General features: G+C 35.3%; 1 protein-coding gene across 2 annotated transcripts in view; it reads left to right on the top strand.

The window, feature by feature from the left end:
* LOC125058917 (glycerol-3-phosphate acyltransferase 3) overlaps window positions 1-24,828 on the top strand; it is a 48,145-nt gene that overhangs the window by 20,941 nt on the left and 2,376 nt on the right. The window contains exons 3-9 of one of the 2 annotated variants that reach the window (XM_047663054.1): window positions 8,128-8,255; window positions 9,186-9,322; window positions 9,888-9,993; window positions 12,211-12,447; window positions 15,245-15,360; window positions 16,652-16,792; window positions 24,078-24,287. In XM_047663054.1, the coding sequence (XP_047519010.1) occupies window positions 8,128-8,255; window positions 9,186-9,322; window positions 9,888-9,993; window positions 12,211-12,447; window positions 15,245-15,360; window positions 16,652-16,792; window positions 24,078-24,287 (1,075 nt within the window). Of the gene's footprint in view, window positions 1-8,127; window positions 8,256-9,185; window positions 9,323-9,887; window positions 9,994-11,644; window positions 11,882-12,210; window positions 12,448-15,244; window positions 15,361-16,651; window positions 16,793-24,077; window positions 24,288-24,828 lie in introns of both variants that reach the window. The other variant, XM_047663055.1, reaches the window with a different exon arrangement.

The raw sequence follows: 24,828 nt of genomic DNA, 5'->3' as shown, positions 1-24,828 counted from the left end.
GTCGAAAGCCTTCTCAAAGTCTGTGTAAATTACATCAACCTGTGCACCACCATCCATACTTTGCAGTACATAGTTCGTAAACACGGTTAAGTTGGTTATCGTAGAACGTTTATTGATAAAACCATGCTGTTCATCGGGAAGTGAATTACTTATTATATTGTGGATGGCTTTATAAATTATCTTTTCAAAGACTTTACTGAAAGTATTAAGTATCGATATTGGTCGATAATTTTCAATACTCAACCGCGAGCCACTCTTATGAATAGGTATTATTTTAGCTATCTTCCATACATCAGGATAAATGCCAAATGTGTTCACGGATAAGTTCTGTATTATGTACAGTGGTTCTGTAATAGCTTGAGCACATTTTTTGATAAAAATAGGTGGTATACCGTCATACCCAGCTCCTTTTTCCGCATTTAATGAATTTAGTATCTTCAATATATCAAATTTGGTTGTATTTAGTTTACATATAATGTTGTCGGTTACTTCCGTATTAGTTTGCAGAATTTCATGGTATGAAGGTGCTGCTTGTTGAAATACGCTCTCAAAGAAAGTACTGAATCCCGTGCATGCTTCCGATTCGTTATTATATATATTGCTTCCTAATTGTAATCTATTTGGATAGCCAGTGTTATTAATTCGTAAGGTTTTTAGATAAGACCAGATTTTCTTTGGATCTTTCTTTAACGATGTTTGTATTTTTTGCATATATAACTTAAAACATTTTTTTTGGACTGCCTTCTGTCTTGAACGAAGTAAGGAAAACTCATCGTAATCTCGTGGGTTTCCTCTTGCTTTCCATCGAGAGTGTGCAGTTCGTTTGTCGCGTATTATGTGTATGAGCGACTTAGTATACCAGACCGGATATTTGTTATGAGCATAAAAGGTAGTCTTAGGCACATACTGATCAATTCCACGGTGGAGGATTGAATAAAATTTCTGCACAATTATGTCAATGGTGTCGCCTCTTAGAGAGTCATTCCAGTCTATACCGTTAAGATATTCATTTAATTTATCGTAGTTAGCCTTCTTGAAGTTATATCTTATCTCCTTTTTTAATTTAATACTAGGCGTCATCAATTCCGTCAATTTCAGTTTCAGGCATGGATGGTTCGGGTCTTCTTTAACGAGATAGCTGCAAGATTTAGACACCTCAATGTATATGTCACTAAATACTAGGTCTAGTATATTTCCAGAGGAGTTTTTATGAAGATTATACTGACTGAAACCAAGACTACTGCATGATTCAATAAGCTTTGCACCCGCATTTTGTAGGTTTACAGTACCACGCCTAAGGAAGGTGGGATCAGAGGTAGGAGACCAGCCTATGTGGGGTAGATTGAAATCGCCAGCTATGATATAATGATCATTTGGGTGTAATGAGAAAATATATAGGACAAAGTCTGTAAACGCTGTAAGTCTTACAGACTGCAAATCGTCAGGTGGTATGTATGCAATACATATATGTAGTTCGCGTTTATTGCATTCATTCGACGCGAGCGTACTAGCGGGAATAGTCAACCAGGCGCACTCAACGCCGTCGCACGTCCACTCGGCCATCTCTTGCGCATGCAGTGACCTTTTCGTACACAACATAACACCACCACCCGACGTTTTAGTAGAATTTTTAGAATTCCGATCGAGACGGAGCACATCATATCGGTCATCACATAATTCAGTATTGTAAAAGCCAGAAGTTAACCAAGTCTCGGTGATTAGAATAATATCGAAGTCGTTCATGAGTATGTTCTGTTTTAAATCTAGTGTTTTTGTGCGCAATCCACGGACATTTTGATAAAACAAACTTAGGTTATTTGTAATCATTGTTACTAAGTGTGAAGGTATAAAAGTGTATGCATATATTTATATATAGTACTAGCGATGAAGACCCGAGATGTTTAAGCACAGAATATTGAGGTTTTAACCGGCGCAAATGTTTGTATTTTTTAATAACATTTAATATCCATAGGCAGGTGTGTAAGTTGTATTTATGTAGAAGAGTGTTTTTATGAGTAGGTATAATGTTCATGTGATTTTGTGTGTATGAATGGTGGTTATGAATACTCAAATTAGGTAGTAAGGCTACTATGTAAAATTTAATTTGTTTTGTGTAATATGGGTACTTAATATAAGAACATATAATTAACAGATTTTTTCCAAATCGCGCCTGATGTTTATTGATATAGCAGGAGATTCTTCGTTCCGGCGTAAAAAAATGCAGCAATTGCGAACCCACACAAATTTGAAACCTTTTTTTATAGCAAGAGCTTTTGCCTCTTTCAAAAGTTGCTTGTTTTCTGGGGTCAAATGCTCATTGACAAAGAACTTTTTCGATTCCCCTGACAATCCTATATCCAGTGTTTGAATGCCTCGCTTTCGACGTAAGCCAGATAAAATTTTATCTTTAATATCACGTGATTTTAGGCGCACTACGATTGTCTTTGGTTTACCAGATACAGGTTGTTTCGGTTGAACGCGATTAGCATATTCGATGTGTTCATCCTGCAATACGACGTTTGCATGCTTTGCTATTTTTTTCACTAAGGCGTGTGTGGATTCGTTGGTGGAATGGGGTAACCCAACAATCTCGAGGTTGTTCATCCTATTCCATTGCTGTTGTTTATTTATTTGAGATTGCAGTTCTTTAATAAGGGTATTATTGTTTTGGACATCACTTTTCAAAATATTCACTTCCTCCCTGAGACACTCAGCCTCGTTCACAAATGGGGTGACGATTGATTTTATCTCTTCCCTTATCTCACCAAGAAGAGACATTTTCAGAGATTCTATCAGCTTAGATTCTAGGTGTTCAAGTTTGGAGTCTATTGCGTGTTTAATACCCTCTGTTATGAACAGCTGTAACTCATCCTTTGACACGCAACGGTCGCTCAATCCTATATCCTTCTTGTTACGCCGCGCCTTTGATGTACGTATATTTTCAGGTGAAATACTTTGACCGCGATCCTCTCTGCGTAAGCATGGAGGACATATCCAGGAATTAATTAATGTCTCCGACGCAATATTCGCACATTCGATATGACAGCCTCTGAAGCATTTTGTACACCTGATTTGTGTACTTATATCCAGGTCTCTGACGCAAGCAATACACTTCGGCATTGTTTGTTATTTATTTATATTTACTCAAATTATGAGTCCAATCGAAAAAGAAAAATTAAAAAACAATAAAAAAAAAAAAAAATCTAAGATTTAGTTTAACCCAATACCCATACATAAATTCTTCCTATAAAGAAACCTCTCTATAACGAATATAAAATGCTCGGTCCCTTGAAATTCGTTATAAAGAGTTTACACTGTAACAATAATAACCTAAAATAAATGATAACTTAAACCTTATTAAGAGTATAAACAAAGTTACGGTAAGTTGGAAGATTGTTGTAAAATATGTCAATCATCATCGATGTTAGTAATAAAGTTGTTAGAGCGAGACAGCCTAGCCCCTGGACCATTCAAAGTAGCAGATAAGCGAGCCGTAGGTAAAGAAAGGAAAATTTTGTAAGAAGATTAGTGTGAAAGTTACAGTTAAATCTAATATATAAAATTCTCGTCTTGTTTGTGGTTAAACTCCTCCGAAACGGCTCGACCGATTCTCATGAAATTTTGTGTGCATATTGGCTATGTCTGAGAATCGGACAACATCTATTTTTTATCCCCCTAAATGTTAAAAGTCCACCCCTAATATTTTTTTTTTAATTTTAGATAAAAAAATATTCTTTATTTTTTTATAAAAAATACATACAACCCCTAATTTTCACCCCTTTACGATCAACCCCTATTTTTTTTTTATAAATGATACACATGGCAAAAGGACGTTTGCCGGATCGGCTAGTATTTTATACAAATAAACTAGATCAATTAATTATGATTAGCCGGAATCCAAAGTGTGTCGTGCTAGGTCGTTTCTGAATAACTTTTAAGTAACTTTGAACGTTTGATTATACATTTATATCTTACGACATACACGGGTATCGCAATCCCTTACGTAAGAAGTTAATGTTTTGAAATTGTAGTGTTATTACCGTTCTCTCTAGCTATGGTTTACAATAATATATTTATGATAATTCACACTTCTATTTTTGAAGTGAAACTTCTTTATCGGGGTTGGAAAATATTTAGTGTAACATTTTTTCGTTACGTTGTACGCGTCACGTTTTTCGGTTACGCGCCATGTTCCTTTTTGAAGTCAAACTTCTTTATCGGCGTTTTTTATTATATATTATTCGACACTTAATATTTTAATGACAATTAAATTCATTAAATTCCTAACATATCTTCCTTTTTCCGTCCCTCTAAGTATCGGAAATCTAAACTTTTAGATTCATAAAAGTTTAGATTATATATATGTTGATAAATATGAACAACACTTCAAGATTAGTTTGCCACTGAAGTTTCACTTCTGACATTAGTACTTTGTACACACACACTTTTTATTTGATTATATGATCTCAAGCATTCTGACTTAACATATAGTAATTGTAAGAGATTTATTTTAAAATACATGAAAGTACTTATGAACGTCAGAAAAGATGTTAAATTGATTCTAAATTTACATTTACTACCATTGAGTCAAGAGCCGTAGAGCGGGTAAGAAGAACTGGCAAGAAACTCTCCCACTCTTTTTAATCGCTAAGTTTTGAGTCATACAAATTGTTTGGGTTTAGGATCATTTAAATATTAGTCAAATTTATAAATTAAAAAAAATAAAAATAAATTACGTGAGGTGTTAAAGGGGGGGAGGGGTCGAGTCAAATCTCATTTAATCTTACGTTGGAGAGGGGGGGGTCTCGGCAAATATCACGCAATTTTTTTTGATAAAAAAATTAGGAAAACGGTTGACCCTAAAGGCCATCTCTGCAACTTCCCGCTAACTCCATACCTAACCTATCCCTCACCAGGTGGGGGAGGGAGGTACAGAAAATTAAAAAAAAAAACACCTCACGTAATTTATGGACGCCCCCAAAGCTTTATTGATTAATTTACGTTTAGCGATACCTTAGAATTTATTCAGTGATAATTCTCTTATTTCGCTTGGGAGTTGTATACGAATACAATTTCCATATAAGGAGTGGTTTATCTTCTGGTCGTACGCTTAACTTATGATTGATTTGATTACTTATACTGTAGAAAATGCATTATATAATATGATGTGGTGTACTATCATGAATAAATAAATTACCTAAACTTTCATGAATCGTTCTAGATTCTGGTGACAGCAATGGTTCCATGCAGTTAACTTTATATATATAATTCTTCTGTGAGTGTGTATGTCACTGAACTTCTCTCAAACGACTGGACCGATTTTGATGAAATTTTGTGTGTGTTCAAGGGGATCTGGGAATGGTTTAGATTCACAAATAAGCCCGCCAGATGGCGCTGCAGTCGGTACTTTCATACTTTGCTTTACTAATTGCTTGAAATATCATGCAGGACAACGTCTGTCGGGTCCACTAGTGTTTTTATATAGTACTAGCAATGCCCCGCGGTTTCACTCGCGTAGATAGCGATCTTGTGGTAGTGGAAAATCTACTAAGATATATACATATATTTTTGTTATCATAAAAGTTTTCATAGTTTTTGTACATCTTTCAGTTTATTAGATACACACATATATTCATAATCTAATTAATATACAGATGTTACTTTACAAGGAATATGTATCTTAAAAATACTCTACAGGTATTGTAAAAATCTTGATTGCAAATAATGGAATTCAGACTCGGGATAGGCTAACATACAATTGCCCATGGGTAAAACATTCTATTTTTGGATATGGATACGGTCTATAATACTGTACCTACAATTTTTTAAATTCTATAATCAATAGTTTCCACAGCACACGCGATGACAGATTTTTTATGGATAACTTTTTCACACACCTTATGTTGTGGTTATTGCATTTTTATTAGGGATCCTTATTTATTTTGAAAATGTAATATAGCTTATGTCAGTCAGTGAAGATGCAGCTTTCTAATGGTGCAAGAATTTTTGAAATCGATCCAGTAGTTTTTGTGTGAAAACGTTACAACATACACACAAAAACAAAAGTTTCCTCTTTATATTAGTATAGATACAAGTTTGACATTTACAATTAACAATTATTTTCTATCACATATTGTATTGTAAATAGAATTTTATGTAGCTTTGAGAATATTTTAGCACATCTTTCAACTATAAAAACAGGATGTGAACATCGTTAAAATAATATTAGCCAATGTTAAATTACCGTTATTTGCGTAAAACTATTGCAAATATTCATTTTTAGATGACGGAAATTGAATGAATAAACTCGTGACTTTTCATGATGTTAATAAATAAAATTTATTAAACCCTCCATTAATGACTTGATCTATACTAATACTATAAAGAGGAAATATTTGATTTTTTTGTTTGTTTGAAATGAATAGGCTCCGAAACTACTGGACCGATTTCAGAGAATTCTTTCACCGTTGGCAAGCTACACTATTCCCGAGTGACATAGACTATGTTTCATTTTCAAAAAAATTAGGGATGCTTAATAAAACTTGAATAACCTAACCAAATGTGTAAAAAAATCAACAAAAAACTTCCTACAATCGCGTGCGCTGCGAAAACTGTTAATGATAGAACAAAATGATGTATTACAATTTTTCAGGACTATCTATAAAAAATGTGCGACAGCATGTCTCTATCTTTTATAGTTACGTCACAATAAGCGTCCTTCTATTAATTTTTTTTTATTAAAATACCACCGCTAGAAAAGGCTTTTTATTCGTACCTAGGTATTGATCCTTATCAAAATAATTACCAACGTTTCACATAAGCTACAATTTAATGGCATAAACACCAAAAAAGCATGGTGGATTGGTGTTCTCCTGCCTTTTCTCATGAATAGTTTACTACTATGTAATATAACAAAACTCTTAGCCACAGCAACGCTTGGCCGAGTCTACTAGTACACTATAATTTTAAATAAATAATAGTGATGATTTCTTGATTGTCTCTCTCTACGCAAAGACATTGCGTCTCTTTGAGTTTTCTATAAAGTGTACTACGGTGAGTGTTATGAAGAATTGTTTGGGTTTATCCCTACTGCCTCGTTCACCGTACGAGCCGTATGAATTCAAAATTTCATCATCATCACCTTGATGGCTGGAAGTCTTCCTACTTTTCAAGGCATATTTTCTTTTGCGAACTAGCGAACTGTGGAATCGACTCCCGGTGGTGGTTTTCCCTGAGAGATATGACCTCCAAATGTTCAAAATTCGAGTATAATCCTCCCTCAAAGGCCGGCAACGCACCCACTAATAGGTGTCTATGGGCTGCGATGACTGCCCTTTTTGGGCGTCTGGCAGGCTCGTTTGCCCCCGTATTATATAAAAAAAACTACATCTCTTCATAGTTAGAATGTGCCCCAAATTGTTTTGTATTTTATTCTACTACGACTATCCCACTTCGAGCGGACGTTTGACGTCAATTCGTAAACAGAACTAGTCAAAGAACAACTATGGCACATGCGCGCTTGTGGCAAGATTCTTTAGAATATTTTTATATACAGTGGAAACTCCATGTAACGTTCCTCGTACAGAGTAAACTCCATTTAACGACCCCTAAAGCGTCGAAATCACTTCGTTTTGGTTGCTTTAGCTTGTCTTCCATACAATGATACAATCTACATAGCATTACACCCACCCTCAATAACGAAAATTAAATACTAAAAAGTACTTTTAAAGTTGCCTAAATTAGTTAAAACTGCGGAACTGTGTACGTTGCTTTGTCGCTTTATTGTCCTTGCCAGAAATAAACTCGACTGTCGGTACTCGTCATACGTACCGAACTTTCCAAGAAATCCGTTCTTTTTTTTTACAAATTGCGCATGTGCTTTATCACGAAGATGCCTCAATATCGCTAGATATTAATTAAATAAGTAAAAAAATACAACCTAAGTACTGGTGAACGCAATAGTGTTCAAATACGAACGTTTTTATGTAATTACTAACACTAGTATGAAATACTGATTTCCATTTAACGGCAACTCTTTGTAACGTCAAAATAGGTACAGTCCCTTGAGTGTCGTTATATAGAGTTTACTAATAAAAAATGTTAAAAACTTTTATAAAATGATTTCAGGTTGTGCAAAGATGAGTGTGATAGAACGACAGGAGATACTTGGTCCGTCGCCGGAACTCAATTACAAGAGAAGTCAGAGCCAAGAACGGCTGCAAAATGGACATACAAACGAACTAAATAGACCAGAGGTAAGTTCATTACTTATAGAACGTAAATCAAAATGGCTACAAACTGGGGAAGTCTTGGAAACGAGGACTGAAGGAGAAAAGAGAGAAACATTGTCCCCTTATGATATTTCAAGGGGCCGAGGATTTTCTTCGTTATAGAGAGTTTTCGTTATATGGAGAATACCGAATTTAACCAATTACAATAATTTTTATATATATATAATAGATAGGTGACAATGGTGCGTTTAGTAATTGAGACCAAAATTACCTACAGGCAATGTAATCTAAGAATAATGGTACACGTGTTAATACAATTAACAATAACAAAGGCGAGAAGGCTGTTTATGACCTCTCTAATCTGATTATAAAAACAATTACACTTAAGTATGTTGTTGATGTCTAAATATGCAAATATGTCTCCGTAATAGAGAGTGGCTGTTGCGTTATAAAGAGTGAAATAATGTATGGGTTTTGTGTTAAACCAACAAAATAATATATTTTTTACGTTATAGAGAGATTTCGTTATCGTTACACTGTACTTCAAAGCTATAAAATATACCTTTATACCTTGACGTTCGTTCCACAACTGAGGGTTTACCACAACCACTGTGGAAGCAGCTGCTAACTAAAGTATTTCCGAGCCAATTTTAAGAAGAGAGCGTGCTCTTAAAGGACCTGCTTTTGAGAGCCTTCTGCCAGTGTCTATAGTATCACATAACATGTGAGCCTTCTGCGCGTGCCCCTTTTGTATTAAACAATACTGACCCGTTGAATGTAGGAAATAAAAAAATCAGTGGCGCTGCAACCTCTAGGCCTCAGATTTCTAAATCCGTTTCATGATCATTTTTAAATCTAATAGGCAAGCAGGTGATCAGCCTCCTGTGCCTGACACACGCCGTCGACTTTTTGGGTCCTCCTTCGCCGTTCAAAAAATTATTTCATCAATTTCAGAATAGCTTAGAAGTACATCTCTCTCACTGTCTGGATTTAGTGAAAGCTGGTATGGAGTCAATTATAGAAGACCAGGTCACGTCGGTCTTCGAGGCTGAAGAGTTGAGGAGTTGGAACTTGCTTACTAGGACAAATAGGTAATTATATTAATATTACATAAATTACACGTACTATTAGTACTAAGGATTTAATTATCATCGTCATTATCACCACCACCACCAGAAGCAGCATCACCACCACCACCGCCACCATCAGCAGCATTATCCCCACCACCGTCCCATCACCATAGTTACTGTTCCATCACCACCTCTACCACCGTCATCATCACCATCACCACCATCATCATCGCCGCCGTCATCACTACCTCCTCCATCGTCATCATCATAGTCATCACCACATTCACCGTCATCATCATCATCACCGTCCCATCACCTCCACCACCGTGATCGCCATCACAACCACTAAAATAGTCATCACCACCACAACCGACATCATCATCATCACAACAACCATGACAATATCCAGTGGCGCTACAACCGGTCTGTCTAACCGACTCTCCATCCTTGTCGGACTCTCCTTGACTTAATACTTAATACTTGAATACTTATCGAGAAAGATTATGATAACATAACTCCCCGATTTTCCAAGAAAAAATATATATATTAATAGGTTTTAGTGTTTTATATGATTTTTCAATTACAGGCAATACGAGTTCCTAACGTGGCGCCTGACAATTATATGGGTGATGGGGTTCGTTGTTCGATACTTCTTTCTACTACCACTCAGAATTCTCGTCTTCTTTATTGGTGTAAGTATCACTTACTAAATGTTATCGTAATACCAGAACACTTCAATGCGTATAGCTTCTTTATAAATTTTGTGATTTTTATTCAAATCTCGATTTTTGATACATTTGTATGATTTTTTTTTAAATTTATTTACTAATTAATATAAAAATATATTGAGCCATTCAAAGCCAGGAGTTAATTTAATAAAAAGCGTAACTTTTTTGGATTTTATAAGCAAGTGTAGATCAGATAACACTTTTGTCAAATTGTTTTCCTTCAAGTATTAATTGAGCTTAGAAGCAATACGCCGTATAGCCGAGGCTCGAACCCACGACCCCAAACTATTATATTGTTTAACAATACTAAATCCTTTTTTTCCTCTATTTCTTTGTTTTGTTAGCTCCTTATTCACAAAAACTGAATTTCTAATTGCAAAGTTCTAGGTGCTCTGTATCTTTGCGACCGTTCAAGTATTACGTAAGCAGATTTACTGCAATGAATCTCTCTCTCTCTCTCTCTCTCTCTCTCTCTCTCTCCCCCCCTCTTTCCCCCTTCCCCCCACTTGTCAGCAAAACTAAGCAAAGTTCTCAAAAATAATCTAAATATATAAAACAAATCGAATAACAATAAATTAATTAATTAATTTTACGAATGCAAATAACATGTGGTGCCATCTGTTGACAAAATTACGCATATAAAAGAAACCTACCACTTCGTTCTTGCGCCAGATAACAAAACAAAAAATGTTGTATATCAGAAAGTGCTTTAACATGCAGTATCGCAATTTTGGCGTTACAGAGAAGAGGCCTAATGTGTAAAACTGCCATTCTTCTTTCGCAATGGCAAGCAATAAAACATTTCTGTACTTGCAAAAAAATTGTATAATTGTACTTGTATTAATGTTATTACCTTAATTAAATCCCAAAATAAGTTTAACTAGTAACAACGATATCGGTCTGTTATCGAAAGCTGGCGCGTTCACAGTACTCACACTAATGCAATTTCACTATACAGTATGTTTTTTTTGCCAAGCTATATTTAGTCTACTCTGGTATAGTAAAGTTGGATGGGTTGTAAATAAATAAAAATGTGTCAAATACATATAAATATCAACATGTACAGTAAAGATCAACATAAACAGTAGCAAAAGCAAAACAATAACTGTCTCTTTTATACTCATAAGCTTGACCGAGCGCGAGAGAGACGGACAGTCTCTTCATGATGCATATTCAGTGTGACAATACGCCTCGCGCTTATTCACAGACACTACACAAGCACAAAGTGTAAATGTGTTGAAGCCGCTAGCTTTAGATAACATACCAATATTAGACTGTAAGGCGGAACGAAGTTAACCGGGTCAGCTAGTAGTACATAAACGTATTAATTTTTTTGTAGGAATCCTAGAACATGCATTTCGTTTTCTAGCATAGACAATGTGTGGGTAATATGTGTAAAAAAGTCAATAATTACTGTTGACGTAATCACCAAATAAGACAATCAAGACCCCCTGCCCCCTATAGTGCTTACGTAATACTTGAACGGCCCGTTTTCATCACAGCGTAAATATATTCAGAAAGAGACCCGAGTACTTTCGTCAGTATTGCAATTAGTATTTCTTTTTATGAATAAGAAGCTCATTAATACTCTTACTAACCTACCTGGTAACACCAGGTTCTTATAATTTTGACTGTCACGTCCCTGGTGGGAATGTTGCCAAGGGGGAAATTTCGCCGACTCCTCGGCGAAATTATATACAAAACAGCGAACAGGATTTTAGTGAGAGGCGTATCGTGTCTCGTGAATTTCCACGACACACAGCACATGCCGAAGCCGAATAGTTTCTGTGTTGCCAACCACACGAGTCCGATTGATGCTAATGTTCTCAGTTCCAACACCTGTTTCTCTCTGGTTCGAACTTTCTCTATGCCTAAGGGACGATGTGCTTTTGTCTATGTTTTTTTTTATATGTGGTTTGAACTGTCATGTTGCGTGAAATCGACTTTACTTTTAAAGGTCTTAACGACATCTCCCAACTACAAATACCGAAAGACTAAAAGCTGTTTGGTCAAAATTAAAGTCGACCTGTCAAAAATCTTTTCGTTATGTCAAAACTAAAGTCGATCTGTCAAAAATATTTTCGTTATGTCAAAACTAAAGTCGACCTGTCAAAAATATTATCGTTATGTCATAACTAAGGTCGATGTCACGTCAAATATCACCAAAGCAGTCGCCCATAGGTTTGGTGGCTGATCATCAGTACGGCGTTAATAGGCACACTGCCGGACGGCGCGTTCAAACAGCGCGTCAACAATACGATGTCACTCATGTGCTTCAACTTTCTGTCGCGGTGTATCAGTGCGGTCATAACCTACCATAATGGAGATAAATATAAGCCGAGAAGCGGGATTTGCGTTGCGAATCACACAAGTCCTATTGATGTGCTGGTGCTCATGTGTGACAGTTCCTATTCGTTGGTAAGTGTGGCTGCTTCTTTGAGCGAGGACAACTGTAGTGTAAGTAGTTGTATAAGATCCCGATATACAACGACCTTATTTAATGAAACGTATATAATATTTAATTTAATATGTCATTAAATATAATCCATATGGGTTGTCTAGCAAATTTCAGTCCAGAGTATGTTCCATTAATATTTAAAAAGAAAATATTTTTTTTATAATTTTTTTAATTTTTTTTCAATCAATATTTTTAATCAGGGTAGTATTATATATGTATCACTATAACTTTCTTTTCTACTAAAGATGTATATATACTTTAGTGTCACATAAAAAATATACACATAAATAATTAATTGATTAAAAACAACCTAACGTTTGCATATTCTATGGGCTTCATACTTTCGATTGGTATAGAATTGATCTAATAATCATACCGGTGAAATGTTAAAAATATTTTTTTTTTTTATATTAATTAAAATACTCTGGACTAAAATTTGCTAGGCAACCCATATGGATTATATTTATTGACGTATTAAATTGAATATAAAATACGTTTAATTAAATAAGCATCTCGGTGAAGGTCGTTGTATATCGGGATCTTAGACCATAGTCTTAAGGTTTTGATTAGTAAAGCCTTTTTTATTAACGGCCAATTGTATCAAAAGGTTTTATTGTAATGGTTAGTGACTAGTTCGTTGTCATTCACAATTGGCGTCGTTATGACAACTGACGGAAACTGACAAGAACTGAATCTGTCAATAAGAAATAGGTTATGATGACAATTGACATCAAATTCATTGGATGTGTTATGATGTGATATAAATACATATGACTGTGGAGTCAAGGCAGGTAGGAAGTCTGATTCGTCAAACGTGATAGATAGATAATGCTGGACCAATTTTCTTTACATTTTAATAAAAATTAACTTTTGCATAATAATAGGTATGGTTTTACTAAGAGTAGTGTCTTTTGTGACCTGTCATAGGCCTTTGAATGGTCACAAAAGACGCCTACCAGGCTCCAGAAGATAAACCACTCCTTATATGGAAATTGTTTTACAAAAAACTCTCAAGCGAAATTAGAGAATTATTACTGAATAAATTCAAAGCTCTCGTTAAACATTAATTAATAAGCTTTTTATACATTTTTAGAATACTTAAATGATCCTAATCCTTGGGATTGATTTGCTCCAGTTCAAACAATTTGTATGACAATACTTGGCGATTAAAACGAGTGGCGGAAAGTTTCTTGCACAATTCTTCTTACCCGCTCTACGCCCTTGACTTGCGAACTGGTAGTAAATGTAAATTTAGAATTAATTCAACATCTGTTCTGTTGACGTTCATAAGTGTACTTGTTTTCCTACATAGGAATATAGCCGTCGAAAAATAACTTTATTCACATGAACGACTCATTGGTCTAGTGGTTAATACCCCTGACTGCGAATCCATGTGTCCCGGGTTCGATCCCCGGCTGAGACGAACATCGATGTGATGAGCATTTGGTGTTGTGTTTAGGTCTTGGGTGTTTAAATATGTATCTATGTGTCTATCTATCTATCTATGTATGTATATCCGTTGCCTAGTACCCATAACACAAGCTTCACCAGCTTAGCATGGGACTAGGTCAATTGGTGTGAATTGTCTTAAAAAAAAATTTTGAGTGAGTTTGACCAGGATATCCTGAAGCATTTTGTGTGTATATTGGGATTCTTGTTCAAGTCTGAGCTTTTGTGATCGTCCTTGCATGATATCTTTAAGTTTAATTTAAGACGAGTTTTTTCATATTATTCAAGTTAGAAATCAATAAATTGCGTAACAATAATAGGCTATTTGACAAGTGAAAAACATTATGGATTATTTATTAGTGACTAGAAAACCGATGCAAAGTATTGCCATTCAAAAAGTAATTTAAAAAACCCGCTAAAGAGCTTCTCTAAGCAAGAAGGCGTCCTGTCACTATGACGTACGATGTTACTTGCATGTCAACAAACGTCATTTTTTTTCGATTAAAACAGTTTCCGACTCATTAAACTCAAAGTCAGTATTAGGATTAGACGGAGACATTATTTACAAATTACGTCACCGTTGATTCTACTAATCTGTGACCGTTTCTGTCACGTGACTGACTTATAATAAATTAATATTTTTATTCATGGATCTTTTGATAAATTAATATTTACGACAAATTTTACTCCATAATGCTTTTTGAAGCCATGTTTATTTACAGAATACACTGTAAAAAACATTGCACTCAATAACACTTAATTTTTTTAAACATCGGAGGAAGTCCGGTATTATGTCAAATGTCAAAACTCCGGTATTATGTCAAATATGTCAAAATCAATTCGAGTAATTTTCAATAAGTTCCACAAACTTTTGCGAATGCTCTGTTCAATATGTCGTATTAGTTTACAAAACCGTAAAGTGTATGCTAAGTTTCACGTTTCACAAGTTTTCTAAGTATTTAGGCCAATCCAGTTAGTCTGAAAACTAAGACTGAAAATCACTGGGGTGATTTAGTGACAGCAAATTCTCCCATCTGTCAAATAGTCATAGGACTGTTGACAGTTGGGAGGGTCATTTCGGAAGAATAGTGTTAAGACTTTTGACGTGAGAGTGATCAGTCCTAGTGCAAAATATTACTTAAAGGCCGGCAACTCACCCACTAACATGGGTGTCCATCATGGACTGCTGTAGATGCCTTTTTTTTGTACGTTCGTTTGTCCTTTCATACACAAAAATGTTACAGGATTTTGACAGTTTGCAAGACGTGTTTTTTTATAGTTAGTATATATTAAGTTTCTGTGTAATAGATTGGACAGAGTCATGGTGGTTTCCTTGGTCTATTGCAACGTGCTCTCGCTAGGGCTTCGCCTCACATCTGGTTTGAACGCTCTGAGGTTAAGGATCGCAACGCTGTCGCCACACGGTTAGTATGCGCACATACATTGTGGGTACTCACAAAATAAATTATGCCTAATTAAGGTACGACGGTATTTTAAAAGTGAAGTGTAATTTTATGCTTTCGAATACTTGAAGATGGGAAATTTGGAGATATAAATTTTGGGTTACTTTTTATATTTAAAAAAAAATATTGGTTGTTTGTAAAGTAGGTTTACGATCGAGATGTTTACGTGATAACGTCTTATTGGTGATATAAGTTTTTGGGAAGTAAGGAATTAATGAAGATAACAATTTTTTCAAATTTTAAATTACATCTATCGTTTTATTCACACTTTTGATGATAAATTTCGGGTGTAAAATGACAAGTTTACTTATTCGACTATGATATACATTTTTCTTCATACATTCACGGAATGACTGGCAGCGCTCGAGATGAGACGGGAGATCGGTCCGTCTCTCTCTCGTTATACCTGCGATCGCGCTCGTGAGGTTTTGGTGTGACACAAGTTTCTGAACATGTCACCCGACTAAAACGATTTTAAAGACGTTATCACGTCAAAAAAGTGCGTGAGTGCAATGTACACGTCATGTCAGAAGTGAAACTTCTTTGGCAAACAAATTTTTAAGTCTTGTTCATATTTACACAAATCTAAAACTTTAGATTTCAGAGAGGAGGGAAAAAGGAAGGTATGTTAGGAATTTAATTGTCATTAAAATATTTAAAAATATATTTTTTATTAAATTTATTTCGTCGATAATAAAAACTCGTGGCATTTTAATTTACAATTCGTCATTTGAGATTTTAATAAATTAATTTGCATAAAATATAAAATACTAATATTTCATTAATTATCTTTATGAAATTTTAATTTTAAAAAATAGAATTTCTATGAGGTAATTCGCCCTCACTCTCTCCCTCTTCGACAAAAACGCTGCACACCTTCGTGACGTTTTCGTAAAAATTTACCCTCATGCGCCTAAAGAAGTTTCACTTCAAAAAAAACTTTGTAAATATTATGTATTCAGTCTTTGGCTATATCTTTAGTATAATTGCTTTTTGTTATATAATTTACTAGTGGACCCGACAGACATCCTGCATGATATTTCAAGCGATTAGTAAAGCAATGTATGAAAGTACCGACTGCAGCGCCATCTGGCGGGCTGATTTGTGAATCTAAACCATTCCCAGATCCCCTTGAACACACAAAAAATTTCATCAAAATCGGTCCAGTCGTTTGAGAGAAGTTCAGTGACATACACACTCACAGAAGAATTATATATATATAAAGATGTTACAATATATATGTCTATTTCAGATTAAAAGAACACATCTCAGTACCGGATAATCCACCGATTCTTATATTCCCCGAGGGCACATGTATTAATAATACCTCAGTTATGCAGTTCAAGAAAGGCAGCTTTGAAGTTGGAGGCACCATTTATCCCGTAGCCATCAAGTGAGTGTTTTTCCTATTAAAGTCTCCTCCTTTTTTTTTGAAGTGAAACTTCTTTATCGGCGTTGGAAAAAAAATTTGTGTAACATTTTTTCGTTACGCGTCACATTTTTCCGTTACGCGTCACATTTTTCCGTTACGTGCCATCTTTTGAAGTGAAACTTCTTTATCGACGTATGGGAGAAATTTTGTAGCAGGTTACGCGCCATGTTGCTTTTTGAAGTCAAACTTCTTTATCGGCGTTGGAAAAAAATTTACACACATTTGTCACATTTTTCGGTTACGCGCCATCTTTTTCTTGTCCACGGTTGATCCGAAGAGATTCAAAGCCATTAGTAACAAAAATATATAATAACGATAACAATGATAGTAATACTAATAATTCTATTACAATTAATGAAATTCTGTAATAATCTTAGTAATACATAGTAGTACAGTAGTAAGTTAAAATGAAATAATTGTATTTGTATTCATGTCTATGATAATAAAAGCCTTTTGTTAAACTTTATCTAATTTAACTTTATTTAACCAATTTCTGTAAAGTCATATAGTAGATCATTTTTCGAAAAATAAGGTCATAAACAAGTTTCACTTCTTACACCTAGTACACGCACACATTTTTTAATTTTATTATGGCTCTGGCACGGTTTGTGCATTAGCCAGCGTCAAGTATAAGATTTTTATAATTCGTGCTTGCCTTAGAAATTCGACCGTGTCCTCAATGTACGGTTTAAGCACTCGCCCGGTACCGCACAACCCTCCCAAAGGCCGAGACCAAATTTAAATTAAATTAAAACTTGCCCTCGAACCGGGAATCGAACCCGGTACCCCTCACCTAGCTGCCACTTAATAAGACCGCTAGGCTATGAGGCCCCTAAAAGTCTCCTCCTATTAACTGTTTGTTAGACGTGCGTCAGTCTGACAGGTGTCAAATGTGATTAAATTTGACATACATTACGATTGTTTTAAATCTTTATATATATACTAGCTGACACGGCAAACGTTGTATTACCATGTATATTATTTCTAGGAAACATTTTTTAATTTAAAATAACCATCTACAATAAAAAAAGAATAGGGCTTGATCGTAGAGGGGTGAAAATTAAGGGTTGTTTATATGTTTTAATGCCACATAATAAAAAAAAATATATTTTTTTTTAAGACACCCCTTATCACTTAGGAGTTTTTTTTTTTTTTTTTTTTTTTTTAATATTATGGCAACAGCTTCAACTTTATGCCAGTTTCAAGTAAAAGGTTGGGAAACTACACGCGAAAAAAAATAAACAAAGACATCAGAAGGAAATAAAGGGATAAGCTGGTTAAAAATAAAATATGTACATAAACATATTACATCTTAATATTATTATAGATTATGAAAGAAGATAATACATTATAATACAATAAAGGATAAAGCAAAAGGCAGGAGATTTTAGTCGGAAACGGAACATGAAGTGATTGTAAAGAATTCAGAAAGGAGGTACGGTCATATTGGGAACAAGAAAAGAAAATATGGTCAAGGTCACCAATATCTTCTCCACACTCACAAATATTACTATCAATAATACGAAGCCTTGCTAAATGATGAGGTGTACAAACATGTCCTAAACGCATTCTGGAAATGATAGAAGTGACAGTTTTAGAACTTTTAATCTCAAAGAACCATGGTCTACTGGGGATCCTGGGTTGAATTTCAGCATAATGTTTGCCTTTGAACTTGCTGCTTCTCAACCAAACATCATTCCATGACTCCCAAAGATGGGTTTTCGGGAGAGCAGCTAAATCATGACAATAATTAATGTATGGGACTATGTCTCCATCCTTTATAGCTTCTTTAGCAAGCTCATCGGCTTTCTCGTTTCCTTTAATTCCACTGTGACTTGGAATCCATGCAAAGATAACGGTGTAATTTCTTTGAGAACATATTAAAAGCTTATCACGTATTTCGCAAATAATAGGATAACAAAGTTTCATTTGGAAAGGAAATTTTTCAAGAGATTGTAGTGCACTTTTTGAGTCTGAAAATATGATTGTACTTTTAGATTTTAATAAAATAACTAGTTCTAAAGCTTTTAAAAGAGCAAAACACTCTCCAGTAAAAACCGAGGATTCAGGAGGAAGTTTAATCTTTTGAATTATTTTATGTTGCCAATGAATTAGACCAACTCCAACACAATCATCAACAGAGATTTTAGAGGCATCTGTAAAAATATAATCCCAACCTTCCCAATTTTGTTCCTCAACGCTACTCATGAAACGAATATTTGTTTCCAGAATATCTTGCTTACGGACGCCTATATTATATCTTATATCCGGATCAAGAATTAAAGAATTGAATTGTGTCATAAATATGGGTAATGATGGAGATCGATGAATGCGGCTGTGTAATGTTAAAAATTTACGAAAGCTTATTATTAGACATGGTAATGATTTGTGACGCCAGTAACGGGATGTATAAATAATATTGTTCAATTCATGCAGCCTTCCATGTAGAGGGTGGTTAGAAAACTGCATAGATTTGAACAAGAATCGATCACTTAAAAATTGCCTTCTTAATTTTAAAGGAGGATCGCAGCATTCTACTTGTAAAGCATTGGATGGGCTTGATTTCATTACTCCTGTCACAATTCTCAAAGCTTTTGACTGAATGACATCAAGTTTTTTACTTCCCAAGACACTTCCTCCATCTAAGAGAAATGTGCCATAATCTAAAACAGATCTTATAAGAGCGTTATACACAAGTTTCATAGAAAACGGATGAGCACCCCACCATACACCTGAAAGGCATTTCATGATGTTAAGCAGCTGTGCACATTTCATAACAACATGTTCATAATGGGCAAGTCCAGACAATTTTGAATCCAATATAACTCCTAAAAATTTAATTTTTGTTTGGAGTGGCAAAGATTGACCATTGAAGGTCACATTTATTATAGGAGTTGTGCGTTTTTTGGAAAATACGACTATAGAACTTTTGGAAACTGATAGATCTAGGCCATTTTTAACTAACCAGATATTAAGACAATTAAGTGAACTAGACATGGAATTGCAAGCCTTAACCACAGATTTATCAACGGAATAAAAAAGAAGATCATCTGCATATTGTAGCACATTTATATGGGAATTTATAGATAATTCTAAATCATACGTGTAAATATTATATAAAAGTGGGCTTAGTACCGAACCTTGGGGAAGGCCTTTAAAAACTGTACGCTTTAACTCGGTAATATTACCATCTTTCTGAACGATTAATGATATGTATCTGCATGATAGTAAATTGATGATAAAACGTATTAATAACGTAGGAACCTGTAGCTCTAATAATTTGCGTTGTAGAATAGAAATGTTCACATTATCATAGGCGGCAGAGATGTCCAAAAAGGCAGCAACAATATCTTCATCACGCGAAAAAGCTATGCGAATATCTGTGGTCAATATAGCTAAATTGTCTATTGTAGATTTTGACTTCCGAAAACCGTATTGACTATTGGCTATTAAATTATTGTTTTCTATAAACCATTCCAAACGATTCTTCACAAGATGTTCAGCAATTTTAGTTAAAACGGAGGACAACGCAATAGGTCTATATGAGGCAACATCATTGGTAGGTTTGTTAGGTTTTTTAATCGCTATAACTTCTTGAGACTTCCATGTTTCAGGAATATTACCTGTGACCATGACGGAGTTTATTAAATTTAAAAAATACATTAAGGCAGTATCACCAAGATGAGATAAAAATGAGTACATAATACCATCCTGACCAGGAGATGAATCTTTAACATGTGAAAGCACACCTTTCAATTCATGTAATGAAAAAGGAGAGTTTAAAGAGGAACTGTCATCTATCAAAGACGATTCCAAAGGAAAGTAGATCGATTCAGCAGCTGATGGAGGAGCTAATCTGTCTAAAAAGGCATTTGTTAAAAAAGGGGGAAGTGAAGACGATGATAAAGATTCTTTGAAAGCAGATCGAAAACGTTTAATACTTGTCCAAACTTCTGAAGGGCACGTAGAAGGAGATAAAGAAGTACAAAAATTTTTCCAGCCTGCCTGCTTTTTATCTCTGAGGAATTTACGTGTGGTACTAATAACTTCATTGAGAATATCTAAATTTTCATTGGACATGTCCTCAGCATAGACTCTCTCAGCTTCCTTTCTTCTGCTTACAGCAACCATACATTCTCTATCCCACCATGGAGGAAAAGGAATCTTATTAGACGGATTTCGTTTGACAGAAAAAATCTGATCGGCAGATTCTATTAAACATGTAGCCAAAGCTTTAGAGGAATTGGTCTCACCACCGCTAACTAATTCAGGCAAATCATTTATTTTAGATTCGACAAGGATTTTAAATGCAAGCCAATCAGCATTATTTAATTTATATTTCACACGAGGTTGTCGTTTTTGATAAGGAGAGCGTCTAATAGGTGAGGATATGATAATCGGGAAATGATCACTGCCAAAAGTAGATGATGAAGTGTACCAAGAACGAGAAGAAGCAAGATCTGGAGTACAAATTGATAAGTCAACCGCGCTAAGCTTTTCATTAGGCTTTGTACGTCTGGTTGGTGAGCCAGTATTAAGTAAACACAAATTATGTAAATCTAATATTTCAACTAAACGTACACCATTGGAGTCAGTAGTGCCACAACCAAACATTTGGTGATGAGAGTTAAAGTCACCCAATAGAAGGAATGGACGACTAAGTGAAGAAAGTAAATTATTAACGCTATTGAGAATAACAAAAGAGGAACGAGCTAGGTAAATGGAAACTATAGAAATATTATCAATTTTTATGCCGACAATATTAATGGCATCATTAGAGATTAATGAAGAAAACGCTATTTCAGAAAAATTAATTGAGTTCCTGACAAGTAACGCTACGCCACCATGGCCATCAAATCTATCATCACGCAAGCAGGTATATCCTGGGATCCTTAATAGGTACCCTGGCTTCAACCACGTTTCAGATAACGCAACAACAACGGGAGAATGTTTATTTATCAAATATATCAAATCATGTTTCTTTGGAACAACACTCCTGCAATTCCATTGAATTATCTTGGAATCCATTATTTTTAATAACATTAACTGATTTAATTTTTTCATTAATAGAGGCAACGTGGGACGGTTTCAATAAGTTTGAGTTTATTAAACTAGTTAATAATGCTAGTATCATTTCTAATACATCAGATTTTTCTTCTTCTTTATTTTTGTGTCCAACCAGAGCACTGCCATTTTTAGGCTCTGGAACTTGGAAATCTTTTAAAACATTATAATGAGCAACACGATCATAACCATGTTGTGGTTTACGAGGAGAGCGAGGTTTTAAGAATATTGTCTTTTTATTTGAGGCATTAGTAGAATTATCACGAGATACAGACTTCGATGCGGAAGAATATACGGGTTTTGGTACTTCCGGAATTGTTGAACTTAATGCATCTGCGTATGAAGGCTTAATAGAAGAAAAATATTTACTGGCTTCGGCATAAGACATGCAGCTCTGAGCCATTTTAACTTTGATTTCTGTCTGTCTCACAAATTCTGGACATGACTTATCTATCGCTGAATGGGACCCTTCGACTTCACACATTACACAGTACAGAGGATCTTTATCTGACCTGTCACATGATACACCTGCATGTTGACCTCCACAGTTATAACATATTGGAGTCTTAGAACGACATTGAACTTTGGTATGACCATAACGGCAGCATTTATAGCATTGTATGGTAGGATAAATATATATTTCTACTGGAAGAGCATTATAACACATGAAAATCCTTTTTGGTAAAACTTGCCCATCAAATGTTAATACAACTGATTCAGAGGGTTTCCAAGAAACCGAGTCATTAATTTTTACCTTGCGATTCAAACGTCTTATTTTAAGTATTTTGCCGCAGCCTATAGGTACGGATACATTTTGTTGAACTTCCTCTACACTCCAATCTACAGGGACCCCGCGAACTAGACCCATTCTTGTTACGCTGAAAGTGGGAATGAAGGCTTTTAACTTTTTCGTTTCCAAAAGATTGCAGTTAAGAAAATTATTGGCGTCTTTATAATCGGAAAAGCCAACTACGCACCTGTTTCTTCCTATACGCTTTACACTTCCGGGAATAATATTATTAAATTTGTTCTGCTTTAAAAAATTGCCAAATGTTATTGGATGGAGAATAGTCCCATCGTCAGGTGAACTTTGAATACGTTGAACATGTATAAAATAAGGGGAAACATCGGTAGAAACATATTCAGCACGGCCAATCGAACGGGGGTCCGTATTGGTTACTGAAGTTGTGGTGTTGTTTAAATTTCCCGCGTTAGAGTCTTGAGAGATATTTGAATTTTCCGTGTAAGATGTTGATGGTCGAGAGGATGTGCTATGTGAATTATTATTATTTTGCAAGTGTGGAGATGACGTGGATTGAGATATAGGTTTTGAAGTAACCTTTTTAATTAAAATTGACTCATCTTCTACATTGCATAAGCTTTCGCACTGACAGTAATCACCGCTAGAACCACTACCTTTCTTTTTCTTAATTTTCGTACATTGGCGACAAAGGCGCAAATAACGTGTTCGTTTACGACTTCCTTCACCTGTTTGAGATGATACCGAACAATCGGTATCCATTTTGTCAAATTCATCTTGTGAACCAACAGATACATTTGATCCCACAGGGAGATTCAAGCCAACAAGGCCATCATCCCCCCGACCTAGATCGGGGGGCTTGTTCATACAATATTTACAGAAATTACAAAAACTTACCGACTACACGATGACACTATACACAAATATGATATAAAGATTACATATAATACAAAAATTAAAACTACCAGCTTATCCTCTGCGTTTTAACTAGTAAAATTAAATTAAATATTCAACACCGTGAAAAATACGTCTACCATGAACGAAGTTTCCCGCGCTTTTTCACTTAGGAGTTTAAAATGATAGATAGTAGCCGATTCTTAAACTTACTGAATATGCATTGCACAAAAATTTATAAGAATCGGTCGAGCAGTTTCGGAGGAGTATGGGAACGAACACATCTCCTCATATCAGAGTATCCTCGATGGCTATACCTCTGAGCTCCTGGTAGAATGCGAAAGTGACCCCGAGGGCCTCTTTGAGACTTACTACTGGAGATAGGTATGGGTTTTTTGTGGGTATCACCCGGTTCTTTGACAAGCAGAGTATATTCGGCCGAATATCCGGCAATCCGGCTTCAAGATTGGCCGAATATTCAGTATCCGGCACAACATCTATCCATTGATCTCTTAAATATTATTCCAGATATGATCCACGTTTCGGTGATGCATTCTGGAATAGTTCGAGATATGGAATGCTGCATTATCTACTGAACATGATGAGTTCCTGGGCTATTGTTTGTGATGTATGGTATTTGCCGGCCATGACGAGACGGGATGATGAAAGCGCGGTGGATTTCGCCAACCGGGTCAAAGCGGCCATTGCGAGGCGTGGTGGATTGGTTGATCTTCAATGGTAAGTAATTTTTCTTTAGATTTGTTATTTTGAGTTTTTTTTTGTTAATTGGAACGAAGTTCCTTATCGCGCGTTGTGAAAGGGGGCTAGACGGAAAAAATTCTTACGAAAATTTGTCACGACACTTTTTTGCTATTTGCTATTATAATACATTGTTCTCGTCCGATCACCGAAGTTAAGCAACGTCGGGCGAGGTCAGTACTTGGATGGGTGACCGCCTGGGAACACCTTGTGATGTTGGCTTTTTTTTTTCGTCGTAAGATTGGTGTCGAGAAAATCTATCATACTGTTATGATACCAATTAACATATAAATTAATCGAAAGGAATTTCGTTCCATCCGGGTGTCCCTTGACACCTCTAAAGTTTTTATTTTTGCATTTCTTGTATTCTACCCTCTGTAGGTGTTTCTTTTTCATTGTTCCACATAAGGGTTGCCTGGAAGAAATCGCTTGTTAGCGATAAGGCCGCCCGTTGCCTTATAACTTTTGTAACCTGCTTTGTTATTTTTGTTATGTGTTTGTTTTTGAATAAGGTAATAAA

The sequence above is a fragment of the Pieris napi genome, chromosome 18 (genome assembly GCF_905475465.1).
Source record: "Pieris napi chromosome 18, ilPieNapi1.2, whole genome shotgun sequence".
NCBI classification, from domain to species: Eukaryota; Metazoa; Arthropoda; class Insecta; order Lepidoptera; family Pieridae; genus Pieris; species Pieris napi.
The sequence above is the reverse complement of the archived record's forward strand: the minus strand, read 5'-3'. Positions and strand labels throughout refer to the sequence as shown.